At 39.4% G+C, this 17,093-nt stretch overlaps 1 protein-coding gene across 1 annotated transcript; it reads right to left on the bottom strand.

The window, feature by feature from the left end:
- Positions 1-3,983: 3,983 nt before the first annotated feature.
- LOC116505350 (WD repeat and coiled-coil-containing protein-like) lies at positions 3,984-14,091 on the bottom strand. The gene is made up of 4 exons (XM_032212532.1): positions 13,953-14,091; positions 10,146-12,058; positions 9,161-9,278; positions 3,984-5,413 (listed from the first exon to the last, which is right to left on the bottom strand). Exons 2-4 carry the CDS (start codon positions 12,033-12,035, stop codon positions 5,130-5,132), a joined length of 2,292 nt encoding a protein of 763 aa, XP_032068423.1. The 5' UTR covers positions 12,036-12,058; positions 13,953-14,091; the 3' UTR covers positions 3,984-5,129.
- Positions 14,092-17,093: the final 3,002 nt, after the last annotated feature.

Consider the following 17,093-nt stretch of genomic DNA (forward strand, 5'->3'; position numbering starts at 1 on the left):
AAATTGTGTGTCCACTTGCTTTTAAAATACACATAAACAGGCACTGTTGCTCACCAGATGCAGCTCAGTAGAATATGATCTAAAATAAATTAAATTATTATTTATTCATATGCAAGGATCATAGTAATGAGTAAAGTAGTATTCCTGGTTGCAGAATTAAGCATAATTGATAGAATAAGGACAACATAATAATAAATATTATAGCAATTGTGCCACTCTCTGTTCAATTCATCTCACAAAACCCTCAGCCATCTCTTTCTTCCTTAAGCTTGCTAAGAAAACTGAACAACATGAAGGGAGATGTAGGTTCTCAAGTACAAATTCCAGTGTCCTTTTTGATTTAATGTGCCTAAGCCCCACATTGAGTTAATGTCTTATTTGACTGGGAGGAGAGCACAATCTTTGTGAATGGAATCCAATTTCATATATTGGCAGCAAATCTTCAGTAACCTCTGGAGGGCAGCAAAGATATTCAGACAACTCTCACTTCGAGGTCATCTAAGTGTTTGCATCTTGGGCTAGGGTAATTTTGTTTGATAGTTGGTATTTTTAAATAATTGTTGCAATGTTGTCCTTTACAGTTGTTCGGGGTTATTCCCCCCCTTTTATTTAACAAAATAGAAAAAATAACTAGGGAAGAGGAAAAAAAGCAATTCAACAATAGCAAAAAATGTAGAGAGCTTCTCGTAGGTATGAAATTTTGTGGAAAGTTTTAAAAAAAATATAGGTAGTCCTTGACTTACGACCACAAATGGGTTCAAAATTTCCATTGCTAAGCAAGTCAGTTAAGTGAGTTTTGCCCCATTTTGTGACCTTTTACCACTGTTAAGTGAATCATGGGTTGTTAAACGAATTTAGGTTCTCCCATTGACTTTGCTTGTTGGGAACCATCTGGGAAGGTTACAAATGGTGATCATATGACTCCAGAATAGTGCAATTGTTCAGGAATACATGTCAGCTATCAGCCCAAATTTTGGTCATGCGACCTTGCTGCAACCATTGTGTGAAAACTGGTCATAAGTCACTTTTTTCACTGCTGTTGTAACTTCAAAGGTCACTAAATGAATCACTAAGCCGAGGACCAACTTTAATCATATTTCATGGTAGCCATCCAGACGTACCTTAGAGTGGTGCAGTGGCCTAGAGGTGGACCTCTCTCCTCACAATCAGGAGGCTGTGAATTCGATCCCAGGTAGAGACAGGTATTTCTCTCTCTGGGCACAATGAGAATGTATCTGCTGAATAGAACTCTGCATTGGCAAAGTAAACAGTTCCATTCAGTTGCCCACAAGGGATTATAGGGTTATTAAAAGAAAATGATCCAGTCATACCTTACATCTATAAGCAGCATATTCTTAAGTTCCAAGTCACTGCAGGTGTTCAGTAGACTGAATAAATGGGTGGGTGGTGTTAAGTCACCCTGACTCTAAAATGTACAGTATGAGAAATAGTTTGACTGCAAATAATGTTCGTTATATAGTTGGCTCAATGCTTATTGAATAAATCTGCTAAGACTTCAATGTATTTTGCTCCGCTATTTATCTGGAATATTGTGCAGTGGTTTTATCTAGGACTTAGGACAAATACTAAGCAGTATACTTTGGGTGTATGTGTCTAAGCATACATGGATTCAAGCACATGAAGAGTGTTATCACTATGCTATACAGACGGTGACAAGAAAACTATCAATTCCTCCAAGAATAAAATAGGAAACTATTAACAGCAATCAGCAAAATTTGCAATGATGTGCAAACTACTGGAAAACTTGAAGTGATGACATTTTGTTACCCGTACAACATTTTAAATAAAAAAATGGAATTGAACCTTTTATAATGGCTTTACCTGTGTTGAACCAAAAGGAATAAAAAAGAAGTTAAACTATTGGTTTATTTGTTCCAGTCAGGAGAACCAATTTGTCCTTTTGGGGGACTTGAGAAATTGCATTTGAGAGAAATAAAAAGCTACCTTTTCCCATTTCCTTTGTCTTTGTAAAAATCTGCTTCTTGCATTTGTGTGTTTATCATGAACATTTGTAAAATGAATAGAATATGAGAAATACATACTGTACATCTATGGGGAAGTGTTAAATGTTTTTCATAAGGCTTGTTGGAGACATGTAGACGAGTTTGAATAGTAGAACTATTTAAGCAGCCTCAAAGATGACATTCTAATATTTATTTTTCCTTTCAATCATGTTCAGTTTTTCGGCACTGCCTGGACAAGTCCCTGCAGTTTTCTTGGCAAGGTTCTTTGGAAGAACCTTCCTCCTATGGCTGAGAGAAAGTCACAACTGGATGACCTTGGGCCAGTCCCATTTTCTCAGCCCTAGGGAGGAGACAATGGCAAACCATTTCTGAAAAAACATGCCAAGAAAACAGCAGAGGCTTGTCCAAGCAGTCTCCAAAAATTGGATATGATTGAACAGAAAAAAGTAGTCTCAAAGATGATGTTTTAATAACTTAAAAGCTGTGGTGAAATTCAATTTTTTTACTACCAGTTCTGTGGGCATGGCTTGGTGGGTGTGGCAGGGGAAGGATACTGTAAAATCCCCATTCCCTCCCCACTCCTGGGGGGAGGATATTGCAAAATCTCCATTCCCACTCTACTCTGGGGCGAGCCAGAAGTGGTATTTGCCAGTTCACTGAACTACTCAAAATTTCCACCACTGGTTCTCCAGAACCTGCTGGATTTCACCCCTGCTTAAAAGTACTTAAAACCTCAGTGTGATTTTATGGGGAAGGGGTGAAGTCCTGTGTTTTCCCTTGGTGGCAGCCAGCTCTGCAGAGGCTTTGGAAAGCGACCATTGCTGGAATGTAACCAGCAGTGCACCTCACGAACAGCCATTGAGCTATCTTTCATGTTCCTCATCTACTGTGATCAAACTTTTCACCTCAGCACTGCTGATTTTCCTATTATTCAAAATAGTGTGAACATTCAAAATGCTACTTACATTTAAAGAATGTGCGTAAACATGTCATAATTTAATAGGGATGGAATCGTTCATTCTGCTAAATCAAAATCAAAGAAATTACTTTGTTTGACCCATTGTGTGTAAAGCCAGATCTTTATCTTGAAAGTCTCAAACCAGCTACTTTAATTTACTCACATCACTCTTCTAATGTTTTAAAATCAGGAGTTATTACAATAAGTAAATTATAATAATGACAGCCGTAAAATAAATTGCCACTGTGCTTCATTTTTCGGTTATGCCTAGCTAGATTTTTTTTCTGGCTGAGAAAAAAAATACAGTAATTCCTTCTTCAAACAGTTGAGCCACTGACTTCTAGTCCTCAACTTACAATAGTGCATTTAGTGACGGTTCAAAGTTGCAACGGCATTGGAAAAAGTGATAATCATTTTTTCACATTTACAACTGTTGCAAAACATCCCATAGTGATGAGATCAAAATTCAGACAATTGGCAACTGATTCATATTTATGACAGTTGCAGTGTCTTGGAATCACGTTTTGCAACCTTCTAACAAACTCAACGAGGAAGCGAGATTCAATTAACAATCATATTACTAAGTTAACAACTGCAGAGATAACCCTTAAAAACTTAGATGACAAAGGTCATAAAATGGGGCAAAACTAACTGTCGTGCTTAGCAACAGAAAATTTGTGTTCACTGGTGGTCTGAAGCAAAGGACTACCTGTATGTTACATGATCTAATATTGTTAACATGTAAAAACTAGAATGATGTGATTCATGAATTTAAGATTTTTAATGTTGAAATTGTCCTAGGATTAGCAGAGATGGGAAAACTGAGCTGTCTGGGCAAGTAAAAAATTAAGTACTTTTATACATGCTTGGAAACCTTTTGTAGGCTACTGAAAATGGAAAAAAGTAAACTTGTGATTCCTGGATTTGATTATTGAAAAAGGATTGAATAAGAGGCTGAAGGGATTATTATGTTAAGGCAGGAGAGGGGATAATGATTTTATAACTGCTGTAAAGAAAACTGGAAGTAGCTTTTTAGTTACCTTTCCCCTCCTTTAACTTGTTTTCTGTAATTTTTCTTTGAGTTAAATGAAAACTTTGGTATATTGAAGATCCAACTAGAAGCAATCAATAAATTCTCATTGGACAGCTTTCGTGCCTACAATAACTTAACTTAACTTAGCTCAGTCTCTGTTTTCCAGACTGATAAAGATGATGGTTGTTCTTTTTTTTTAAAAAAAATGCTCCTTTCTAAACAGCACTATAACCTTGTTTCAGTATGCCTAAGAATTGCCAACGTAAAATTGGATTTGTGAGACTTATTTTGAAGATCAGTTTAGCCCCTCGTCATCCATTATAATCCAGCATTCAGAGCATTATTTCAAACTTGCTAGTTGACAGCCTTCAACTATTGTGAATTAAGTTATTTTTTTTAAAAAAAAATATTAATTAGAGTTATTTAACTTACATGCATATTGGAAAAGTTTCTTGGACCCAACTGAGTAAAAAATGAATCAAGCTTAGTTGCAGGTACTAAAGGACTTCAAATATCCAAAGGACTTTGGTACTCACTAGTAAAGTAGTTTTGTAAATGGTCTCACAACTTTCAAGTACATTTGTAACAGGCACTGGTACAATAACAAAGTTAAAAGTAGTATAATGATGCAGAAACTACAGGTATAACAATTTGTCTTATACTATAGTAATAAACATAACTCAGTTTTGCTTTCTACTTCTAGAATCACTAGAAATCCACACATTTTTTTTCCAGTTTGTTCATGCCACTGAGGCTTCTTCTGAGAAAATGCTAAGGGCAAACATTCCTCAAGAAAAAGCCCCTTTCAGCTTTGGCAAACATTTAATGTTCAGCAGAGAGAAAAAAGAAAAATTGCTAATAGAATCTAAAAATGGAAATATGTTCAGTCAGCCTAGCAAATAGGCTTTGTAGAGACTGAAGTGCCTTGCACAGCTGGTCTACAACCATTACCAGGCAGGAATAATTTAAAATTATGTGTCAAAATGGCAAGTAAGCCATGGAGTAATAGTAAAAAAAAAAATCAAAGGCAAGAGCAATGGTTTAGTAAAATATCACCCTTTTGTGAAAGCACAATATATAATGGAGTCCACACTTTAATTATGCTTCATGAAAGATTTCACTTCTATGTTGATCAACTTGCAAACAGTCACGATTAAGAAGAGAGGTTGTTTTGCTCATAAGAATGGCTGTCAATCACCAGACACGGAGAAGACTCTTCTCTCAAGGCTTGCATAGAGCTGGCTGTAAAATCCAGACTTTGGGAGGAAAGCTTCCTGTATTCCTCAGTGGAATTGACCGCGACTAATGCTTTGCAGGAAGCACTACTGCTGTCATTAGACATAGCATTCACATCCCTTATAGTGATCTCCTGTTGGGATTCAAATGTTAATGGAATAAAGCCCTCGCTGTCTGCCGTAAGAACAATCCAGGACAAATCTGTAAAAGACAAGAAAGAGACACAAACGGTATTTTAAGGAATTCCAAAGAGAAGCAGTGACTGTTGGCATTGGCAAGATACCTGAGCAGTTTATGGGCTTCCTTGCTCATCTCTATACAAAGGCCAGTTTAATACCTCCACTAGACCAATAAGATCCCACAGACTAGGCCTCCTCCGAATTCCATCAGCCAGCCAGTGTCGACTGGCGACTACCCGGAGGAGGGCCTTCTCTGTGGCTGCTCCGACCTTCTGGAACGAACTCCCCGTGGAGATTCGTACCCTCACCACCCTCCAGGCCTTCCGCATAGCCCTTAAAACCTGGCTGTTCTGACAGGCCTGGGGCTAAAGACTTGCAGCCCCACTTCGAATAGTATGATTGTTGTGCTTTTAATTGTGTATGGTTTTTATGTTTTGTAACTTGTCTGTTTTTCCCCTCCCTTGAGTTGTGAGCCGCCCTGAGTCCCTTTCAGGGAAAAGGGCGGCATACAAATAAAGCAAAATGAAATGAAATGAAATGAAATAATATTAGACCAAGCAGTTAGGGTACAACATATACTGGGTACAAAATTGGTTTCTCCTATGATTTCTAGATTCATTTTTCCTTACCGAGAAAATTGCTAACAATGGATCTTGAGAAAAAAAAACACTTTGAATACAGATGGTCTTTGACTTACAACCGTTTGTTTAATGGCCAAAGTTAACAATAGCCACTGAAAAAATGACTTATTACATTTTTCACACAACCACTGCAGCATCCCCATAGTCACATGATCAAAATTCAGACTCTTGGCAACTGACTCACATTTATGATGGTTGCAGCGTCCTGGGGTCATGTGGGGTCAGCCTTCTGACAAGCAAACTCAACGGAGAAGCTAGTTTCACTTAACGGTGTTATTAACTTAGCAGTGATTCACTTAACAATTGTGGCAAGAAAGATCATAAAACAAAGCAAAACTCACTTAACAAACATCTCACTTATAAAGAAAAATGTTGGCTCAATTGTGGCCTTAAGTCGAGGACTGCCTGTAATAGACTATTTCAGGATTTTTTATCAGGCTGGAAATACGTGAAGCTAAATTCCTGAATCAAGTTCACAAAAACCAAGGGCAGGGGTGGTTTTCGGCAGTCACTACTGCCAGTTTGCTCATGGGTGTGCAGCGCACACTTGATTCGCGCTGCACGCGCAATACAATAAAAATTGCTCTGCGCAGAAGCAAAAAAACAAGATGGCGCCACCCAGAGAACCGGTTCGGGGGCACGGCAGGCCTGGGTCACTGCCGGTTCCAGCGACCCAGGCCGCCAAACCACTACCGGTTCGGCTGAACTGGTAGGAACCCCCCACTGGCCTACGGGTGCTATTACAGGGCTTAAACTACACTCTTAAAATTAATGGTGTATAATCTGGCAGGCAGGTATAAAGATCTAAATTCACTCTCAAGGAGGGAAACAGCATAAGAGAAAGTCCACTCAACAACTGAAGAAGTCACTATTGAACAATCTGCTCTGAACAATTCTGCTGTAACATATGAAAAGAACCTAGTTCTCCTGCCATGGCTGACACATAGATTCTCCTGCTTAAAATTATGCCTCCAATGTCCGTGAACATTCTTGTTTGCTAATCAGATGTCCACCAAAGGCTAACATACACGACTGGATAGGAAGAGGTGTTAAACCCTGGAGCTGCCAGAGCTCCAGTTTCTATGATGAGTTTCTTTCATTGGTTATGTAAAGCTGTGTTGCAAGTGACATCATGAGAAGATTGCAATCATGTGAACCTTTAATCTTTCTGCTTAGTGTCTTATTTGAACTAGTCAGATAAGGCCAACACTAAGAAAGATTTTCAAAATATCTCTATAGGCACAAGCAAACCAGCCTAATATTTAAGCCGATGTATCAGTCTGAAAATTTAAACAAGAAGATTCCAGGTCATGGGTGAAATTATAACTGTTCATTATAAACTGTAATTAACAAAGCATCAAATAACTGAGAACTGATTAGCTGTTGCTGAATTAGATACAATTTATTTTTTTTAGATTGCTTTTATTTATAGGCCGCCTTTTTCCCTGAGGGGACTCAGGGCGGCTTACAACCTATAGGGAGGGGATACACGTAATGACATATACAGACAGTACATAATTAAAAAATAGAAGCAACATTCATTCATCATTTGGGTGGGGACGGATCCCAATCTTTAACCCCAGGCCTGACGGGATAGCCAGATCTTAAGGGCTGTGCGGAAGGTCTGGAGGGTGGTGAGGGTACGAATCTCCACAGGGAGGTCGTTCCAAAGGGTCGGAGCTACTACTGAAAAGGCTCTCCTCCGCGTAGTTGCCAGTCGGCACTGGCTGGCAGATGGAACTCAGAGGAGGCCTAATCTGTGTGATCTAATCGGTCGTGAGGAGGTAATTGGCAGGAGGCGGTCTCTCAAGTACCCAGATCCACTACCATATTTCCTTTATTTAGATGTACAGACCTACGTGTTTTCAAAAAATGGCAGACAGACATAGTTCAAGAGATGTGAAAAGAATACATGTCTCAATCACTAAGTATGAAGTAATAATAAAGATTTGTGAGAATAATTTAGACCACCAAATAAAGGATTTGCTCAGGTATGTGATAGCATCTAAGTAAATTTGGCTACTGTAATCTAAAAAAACTAAATAGAGTTAGATGTGGGTATACTTGGATAGGAACCACCAAGAGGTCCCTGGGCTATAAACTAGTCAGAAATGCTGAAAAAACATACCAGAAAGAGGCAGTGGCAAACAGTTGTCCTACTGTAAAAAAAAATTCCTTAGACGAGTCCATAAAGTCACCAGCAGAACTCAATTGAAAAGAGATTTTATCATCACAATCCAAAGATTTGGACAAACAACAGAAACTTGTGGGCATTCTATTGGACCGTAGGTATGCAGTATGCCAAGTTTGTTTTACAATAAGACCAAACTCAACCTTCAGCAGTACACAAACACTTCTTCCCACAGCCATGATAAATAATGCATCCAGCCCTATTTAAGGTTCTCCTAATCATATTCTAAATTATTTTCCAGCTATCTCCAGTCATTGGTTCAAGTCTTTCTCTGTAGAAGAACCAAAATGAGTTTGTTCCACCTTGCTCCTAGCATCCAATCTCAACTGAAGGCCACTGTTTGTTTGTTTTTAGGTTAAACATTCCCAATTCTTTTCACTATCTTGAATATGAAGCTCTTCTATATATTTCCAGACTCTTCACCATTCTGGCTAGCCTCTTCTAGATTTGGTAATTTTGTCTGTGTCCTTAAAATATGGGGCCTATGGAAGGTTACAGTATTGAAATATAGCTTACTAGCACAGAGTGGAACTACTACTTCTTGTGACTTGAAGTATACTGAGATATTGTTAGTTTCTAACAGGGATGGGGTTATGTACTCCAGCTCTACCCCTTCTATTTTGGCCCTCCCCACATTTTTATAGAACAACAGTTGTGAAACTCTTTCTCCATTCAATTATAGTCAAACATGATTACATTCCTCTTTCAAACTTTCAATAATAAAGAGATGTTATAAATGCAGCCATTTTTTTTCATTGTGATTTGAAGAGAACTATTGATGCCTGAAGAGAACAGAGTATATAATCAGTAAAAGAAAATCCACTGTAAAAAAATGTAACTATTTGGAAATGCCATTTATATATAAAAAGGAACAAATATTTTTCCACTGACACATAGGCTTGTTATTAGTGTTCCCAAAGTTAGCTTTCATACTTACTGTGCTGCATTTCAACTACACCCACATTGAAAATCTTCTGAATTATGCTCAGACGGAGTTTCCCATCACAGAGGATAACAGCATGCTCTTCAGAAGTAACAGATCCTGAAGACTCCTTCTGTTAATAAAATTTTAGGTATAATGATTCATTACAGCTAGCCCCATGCTCATGAACCCGGGTTTCAAAGGGTGGAAATAGATGCCATTCAGATACAGTCTTGTTACTTAGTGCCATACTTTATGCCCATTGGTAAGAGCTGCATACATAGAGATACTACTAAGGCTGAACTTGCACAATTTTCACTTTGAATATTGTAGTACTTTGGGCATATTCAGATCAATGGCTAGAGCAAAAGATGTCACAAATGAACCTAGTTCAATGTTTGTTTTCTCTGTGTCTGTAGGTAAAAAGTACTGTCAATCATGTCTGATAGTCACTATTATCTATGAAATAGGTGCATGTAATTTTTATATATGCAAGACAATACTTATTCATACAACACATAAACACACATACACTTATTCATGGTCCTTTCTCCAGCCCACTCCAGGAGATATGTTCCTTCCCATGGAAGGAAAATTAGGTTAAGAAAGACAGCTTCCTTAGGATCATCCAGCAATTCTTGAGACTTAATGGAGATTTAAACCAAGAGTTTTTCTTGTCTTAATTAAGTGTGCCTCTAGCCAAATCTACTGGCTCTCAAATGGCATTTCTGGAATATTTTCAACCTCTTGAAAATTACTTTTTAGATTGCATTGCAGTGACAATTCTAGAGAGTCACACTGATGCCTCCAAAAAAGTCCAAATCTTCCCTCTCCTATCTTTAAAAATAGTTTTACATAACTAGATTGTGGCAAACAGCTTGTTGCTCTTAAGAAATTTTACAGCAAAACTCACAAGGAAAGAATTAATATTACTAGTTTTTAAGTACAGCTGGCTATATTAAAACTGTGACAGCATACTCTTTTTTTAATTGAAAGTTACCTGGCAAATCACGTTAACAAAAGAAGGTTCACAAGATGATGGATACTGCGGAACAATTTTTTTCCCGGATCTTAGAAGCTCAGTTATCTCAAAAAGTTGATGCTGAAGTTCTGCAAAACTGTAGCACAGTTCTTCTAGATTTTTAGAGACGCAATTAGCTTCTTTTTCACTTTGCAGTAAGTTCCTTTTTACTTCATGAGAATGCATTTGTTTATCATACGAATTAGAAGTTTCATGAGATCCAACTCCTGATGTGTTTGAAGTTGGTATATTTAGTGATCCTGAAGAGTTTTCAAGCTCTTGAAGAACAAAGGAATGAGCTATTGGCTCAACGTCTAAAGTTCTCAAATCTTGAGGGAAATTCTTGGACATCTTTTTCTCAGCAGAATCCACAATGCTTGTTGGCAGACATTGTTCATCAGCGATTTCTTCTATCAGTTTTTTCTTCCCAGAGGATGGCATGCTCATGCAGTCTGGGAGCAGCAATCCTTCCCTCAGAACATGACCATCAGAAGAATGCCTTTCAACACATTCTCTTTTCACGGGTGTGTTCCTAAAACAAACCTGAGTAGGCCCCAAAAGTGCCGAGGGGCCTTCTCTAGAGGTGATCCTTTTGACGATCAAGCGGAGAATGTACTTGTCAGAGCGTGAAGATGGAAGAAAAGCAGGATCCATTAATTTTTGTTTTCCAACCAGGATCAATAACAGTTTCTCTGTTAAGAAACATAATCCCTTTGGCCTCTCATTCTTCTCCAATTGAATTTGTTGAAAGTTAGGCAGGAGGGATGAAGCTAAGGAATAAGCCAAAATTATATTACAAGTATTGGAGGCAACTACCACAGTCTGTGTCTTAGAGTCAAAAGCCAGGATATCTGGGACCAGGACACCCGGGATGCTGACTTTTTTGCTAGTTGTCGCTTTTCTTTCAAACGTTACCAAAATCAAATGTGACGCATCGTGACCGCTTCCAGTTAGGTAATCCTTGGATCTTAGATTAATGAGGGAACTTTTTTCAGAGAGGTGTTTGCTCGAAGGCAGATGAGTCAAATCCACTGGGGACGATGCTAACATTTCCTGGTCCGTTAACTTTTTTCCATCATCTACACAGGGATCATCCTCATATTCTAATGGGTTACTTTGAGAAGGAATTGAATTTCCAATAACTTCATTTGGGATTTCAAAGGAAACACCAGCATTTAAGCTGCAGATCTTATCTAGTGGCAATTCAGTAGCAACTGCCACTTGTGCATTCACGGTTGGTTCAATTGCACAAACATAGCCGCCTACATCCAATATTGGACAAAAGGAGCAGGCATTTAAAGTTTTCTGATCATCATCCCACATGTAGGAATGGAGAGTGCTACCTATCCCGATCACCAGACGTTTGCCTCCCTCAGTCCAACAAGCACAATGAATGATACCGGTACCTTTGATATCGGCTTTTATTCTGGAGTTATTGAGTCGCACTGAATGGAGCACAGACGTTTCTCGCGTAGTGAGCACCGCTAAGATTTCTTTTTGGGGATGCCACACGCAACCCTGAGGAAGTATAGGAAACAGCTCGCTGATTTCACTGATCTGATAAACCATCAGCTTGTTTTGTTCTGAAGCACTGTAACAGAGTTGCCACATTGTAATGTGTCTTTTATGCTGAATAGCAAGAAGCGCAGGAGCGTCTGGTGCACAAAACGGACCCCAGTAGAGTCCGTGAACGTGTTCAAATTGACCCACAACGTTTGAATTGCCAAAGTTAGGTTCTCCATTACGCTGGTATAAAGAGGTCAGTATCACTTGCTTTCCGTCTGTCCAAGCAATCCCATGCACAGGATGGATGGCCTGGTGTAAGGCATTAAGGCCAGTTCTCAAGAGCTTCCCTTTTCCCAGCTCCATGTTTAAGTTTTCATGGAATACATCTGTAAAGAAAACAAATACTCTTTTAATTCTCTCATTACTAATTCTCTCATTACTAATTTCCAAACCAGTAAGTGAAGCCAAATTATTAAAGTTTTATAATTGTCTAGTACTCTTTCATTATTCTGTGGTTGATTTTGTTGAGCTTCTTTTAATTGATACATTGGTACTCAACCTGACTTAGTTTCTCAAAGTTCTAAGTAAATGAATTGTCTCAAATGAATTTGACAGCCACATTTTAGTACAGGAAAAGAAAGAAGATCATCAGTTCTCCAGCATATATAAAGGTATACCTTATAAGAAATACACATTTTCCTTTCCATGAATTTGGAAAAGACTGTAGTTCAGGAAAAAGCAACAATGGGTATCTGAATTCAGCTTCCCAATATTCTGGAGCTGTATGTTGTGACATTTTGGTATATTGGAAAAAGAATTGCTCAAAATCATCAGCCTATTTTTGACTTATGGGACACTGTAAAGGTAATGTGAGAACAAGAGGCCTAGCAAAAGCAATCTAATCCCATTGTCACCCAGAAATCACCACATAATAAAACCAATTGGGCCACAATCACACTGCAGAAATCTATTTGGCTACTGAATTCCAGGAGCATTTTCTGGATACTGAAAGCATAAAATCTGTCCCACAATTAATATTTCTGTTCTAATCAATTATGAGGAATATTTCAATTTTTAAATTAACCCAAAGAGGTTGTTCATTCAGGACCAGGAAAATGTGATCCTTCAGATATTAGTAAAGTACAACTTCCAGCAGCTGCAGTCAGTTTGGGTAATGCTGAGAGATTTTTACAGTTTTAGCACCAAATGTTCCCTCTCCTTGTTTAAAAATGAACTGGATGGCCATGACACACATGTGGCTATTTTGTATCAAATTGTGACTACAAGTAGTCCTTGATTTACGACCACAATTGAGCCGCAATTTTTTCTTGCTGAGACATTTGTTAAGTGAGTTTTGCCCCATTTTACGACCTTTCTTGCCACAGTTGTTAAGTGAATCACTGCAGTTGCTAAGTTAATATCACAGCTTATAGTGTTACACAGTTAAGTGAAATTAGCTTCCCCGTTGACTTTGCTTGTCAGAAGATCGCAAAAGCCCAGGACACTGCAACTGTCATAAATATGAATCAGTTGTCAAGCATCTAAATTTTTGATCACTCGACCTTGCGGTCGTAAGTTTGAAAAACAGTCATAAGTCACTTGTTTTCAGTGTCGCTGTAACTTTGAACTGTCCAGGACTATTTGTATCCAATTGAATCAAGTATTTTCCAATGGGGAAAAAAAAAATCCTTACATCACCAGCTCCATATTTCAAGAATGGGATAAATTCCAGAGCCGATCTCAGAATAACCATGAGTTGTAATGGGGAAGAAAGCAGTGGAAATATATAGACATCAAGATGAATATAGTCTCTCGTTTGCAGGCTGGGATCTTTCAAGATGTGGCACCTTATATTTCCCCACCAAGATTGCAATTTAGAAGAGGCTCTCCTTCCCCACTATGTGGGACATGACGATGGGGAGATCATCCGTCACTCCCTATTTCAGCCTTTTAAAACCCCGCGTCCCCAGAGCTTGTCGGGATAAAAACTTCACCTTAGGAAACCGGCGTAACCAGTGGCGGGGGCAGATGGGAGCTGTAGTCCAATCAGAAACCTAAAGACCGGCTAAGTCGAAAGAAAAAAGACCGGACTAGTCAGATTCGGGGTTTTCGAGAGCAATTTCTCATTGCATTCCCCACCCTTGCGCCTTTTTTTATTCTCCCCACGGGCAGCGCCTCGGCTTCTTTTGCTGAGCCTCCTCCCGGTTCTGACCGCCACTCCTTTGGATCCAACGCCGCCTCCGTTCGTGCCCCTATGGTTCCATCCCCATATCCATTTACCTCTCTAAACACGCGATCCGGCTGCTCGTCTGTGTAACGACAACACCCTCTTTTCACGCCCACTCGGTGCTCCGTTTGCTGCCGGAATCCCAGATTCTCGTTCTGGGGGAGGCAGAATCGCCGAGCAGGAACACATGGACTTACCCCGTCTTGCCACAAGGGACGCTGCTGGCGGAGGCTTTCCGAAAAGGTTAAAAAAGGGAGGCGGGCTCTAAAGCTTATAATATAGGCACGCATTCCCTTGCCTGCCTATGAGGTGCTCCGTCACCGGAGCTCTATTTCTCTATTGGCCCGTGTGTGAGCTAACAAACGCCCCCTTGCGACAGAAACGCGACTCAGGAAACTTCATGCTCCGGCAACCCTTCCCGTCGTGCTGTTTGGTGGCGTAGCTTCCCCCCCCCCCCCACTCGCCCTTGGAGGGGGAAAAATGGCGGGAACGTTGGGTTGATTTTGGGGCTTACGCGGCTCCTGCAATGCGGGCTTCGTTTTTTTTTTTCTGGAAGAGAAGCCTTTCCACAGTTTTGCGTTCCTGAGGCTGAGGCCAAAAAGTCAGAAAGTAATAAAAGCTTAAATGTCTTTTAAGAACCGCAAATGGGTAGTGGTTTAGAACAGTGTTTCTCAACCTTGGCAACTTGAAGATGTCTGGACTTCAACTCCCAGAATTCCCCAGCCAGCATTCGCTGGCTGGGGAATTCTGGGAGTTGAAGTCCGGACATCTTCATGTTGCCAAGGTTGAGAAACACTGGTTTAGAAGACCAAATCGCTCCCGGTTATTGTTTTCCTTGGTTTATTGTAGTCGTTGATTCTTGTTTGTTTTCTTTAATACTACAAGCAATAAGTTTTTTTTATTTTTTTCTTATTGTACCGTTCTGTGTAACGGCATTTTTTAAAAAAAAATTAGGGAAAGCTAGAATGTTTTATTAACAATGTATAACGGCGTGTCAAGAGTTTGAAAACTTTTACAATTATCCTTTGTAGTAAAATTGCACAGACTCCATGATTTAAGAAACGCTTTATTGTTGTGATAAGGTACAACAGAGGCAACTGTTGGGTTATAAATGTATTTAGTTAACTAAAGCTCAGTTATGATTTGAAGTCAGCTTTATTATTTTCCCTTCAAAACCAATTTAATGCTATTTATCCCTCCACTTGCTGCTTATTACGAAATATTGAACATTCAAGAGTTCACAAACTTTTAATGAAGTTTGTGAACTCTTGAATGTTCAATATTTCATAATAAGTCTGAAATAAAATGATGTGTTCTCCACACGTCCAAAATTAACGAGAATCTAATTAAATGAATCAGAAACATTGCTGCGTGCATTAATTTACTGTATTGAGAAAATGATCCAAAGTTATATATTTGCAGCAAAAAAATATATCAGTCTTTGCTTTCAAAGTAACCGGTGTGCCCAGAATTCTTTGGGAAGCAATAACTGCAACTAAACATTTCCAATAATATTTGATCAGTCCTGCACATGCACTTGAAGAAATTTTTGCTCATTCCTCCCTATAGAAAGCCTGAACTTTCTTTGGAACGATCTACCCCCTGAGATCCAGACCCTCCCCACTCCCTCGGCCTTCTGTAAGTCTGTTAAGACCTGGCTGTTCCAGCAGGCCTGGGGCTGTTGATCTGGATTGACCTTCAGCCCCATTAAGATCGAGTGCAGGTTGTGTCCTTCTTTTAATTTGTTTCTGTCTTGTATTTTAAACTTTTTAAAATACTTTTAAACTGTTTTTATGTAAACCGCCTGGAGTCCTTCTGGATTGGGCGGCATACAAATCTACTGAGCCGAGGTGGCGCAGTGGTTAAATGCAGCACTGCAGGCTACTTCAGCTGACTGCAGTTCTGCAGTTTGGCGGTTCAAATCTCACCGGCTCAAGGTTGACTCAGCCTTCCATCCTTCCGAGGTGGGTAAAATGAGGACCCGGATTGTTGTTGGGGGCAATATGCTGACTCTGTAAACCGCTTAGAGAGGGCTGAAAGCCCTATGAAGCAGTATATAAGTCTAACTGCTATTGCTATTAAAATTGGAAATTGGAAAATTGAACTGGGCATTTAGGTGGGCTTCACATGAACTGCCTACTTGAGGTCCTCCCACATTTTCTTTAGGAAGGTCAGAACTTTGGCCAATCCAAAATAATATTTCCTTTAATCATTTTTGAATTAGATTATCTTGGGGTCATTGTCCTGCCGCATGACCTACCTTTTCTTGAGCTTCAATTCATAGGCAAATACCCTGACATTTTCCTTTAAGATTTATTGGTAAAATTCAGAATTCATAGTTCCATTGATGACAAGCTGTCCTGGTCCATAGGGGGCAAAGCAAGTTCAAACCATGTGATTCTATGTGTTTCTTGCATTGGAATGCAGTATTTACCCTTCACCAAACAATGCTTTTCATTCAAGCCATAGAGTTCTATTTTAGTCTCATCCATCTGCAGAATATTCTTCCAATAGCATTCTGGCTTATCCATGTGATTTTTTTGCAATCTGTAGATGAAGTAGCAATGTTCATTTTGGAGCAGGAGTGTCAAACTCAGCAAAGGACTGGCCCATGGTGCCTCTGGCAGTGAAAATCGAGCTTGGGAGGGCAACATGTGGCCCTCCTGAGCTCCATTTTCGCTGGCAGAGGGCTGCAGGAGGCCATTGCAGCCTAAAACGGAGCTCAACAGGGCAGAGGGCTGCAGGATGTTGAGCTGGCCATGCTTTCCCTGGCCATGACCACCTGCCACACCCACTCAGCTCCCCTGAGGTCAAACATAACCCTGATGCGGCTCTCAATGCATTTAGCCCTCCAATTATTTGTTGCTTTCATCGGAGTATTCCCCATGCTAAGTGGAAGAAGTCTAAAACAGTTGTATTATGTTGTTATTAAAAATAATAATATATGGTTTGTTCATCTGCAGAGTTTCCTAATGGCAGTACCAACTTTAAATAAACACATCTGATAGATTTTTTTGCACATAATATCTGATTGGCTTCAGAAGTTATTCTTTATTTTATTCTTTATTTTAAATCCAGTATTCCCTTCTTAGTGTTGAGAACCGTCCTGATTAGAATGTAGAGTAAATCACTGAAGGGAAAGCACATTGCATTTTGTAAATTACAGTTAAAATACACTTGAAAGTCCCGGTAAT

Source organism: Thamnophis elegans, chromosome 3 (assembly GCF_009769535.1).
Source record: "Thamnophis elegans isolate rThaEle1 chromosome 3, rThaEle1.pri, whole genome shotgun sequence".
Taxonomy (NCBI): domain Eukaryota; kingdom Metazoa; phylum Chordata; class Lepidosauria; order Squamata; family Colubridae; genus Thamnophis; species Thamnophis elegans.

Bases quoted from the DNA above. Each gene is read 5' to 3' on its own strand.
- LOC116505350 (XM_032212532.1), bottom strand. From the start codon at position 12,035: ATGGAGCTGGGAAAAGGGAAGCTCTTGAGAACTGGCCTTAATGCCTTA. The intron at 9,279-10,145 runs GTAACTTTCAAT...TTTTATTAACAG, and splicing joins TTGTTAACGTGATTTGCCAG to AAGGAGTCTTCAGGATCTGT. The intron at 5,414-9,160 runs GTAAGTATGAAA...TGTCTTTTACAG, and splicing joins TGTAGTTGAAATGCAGCACA to ATTTGTCCTGGATTGTTCTT.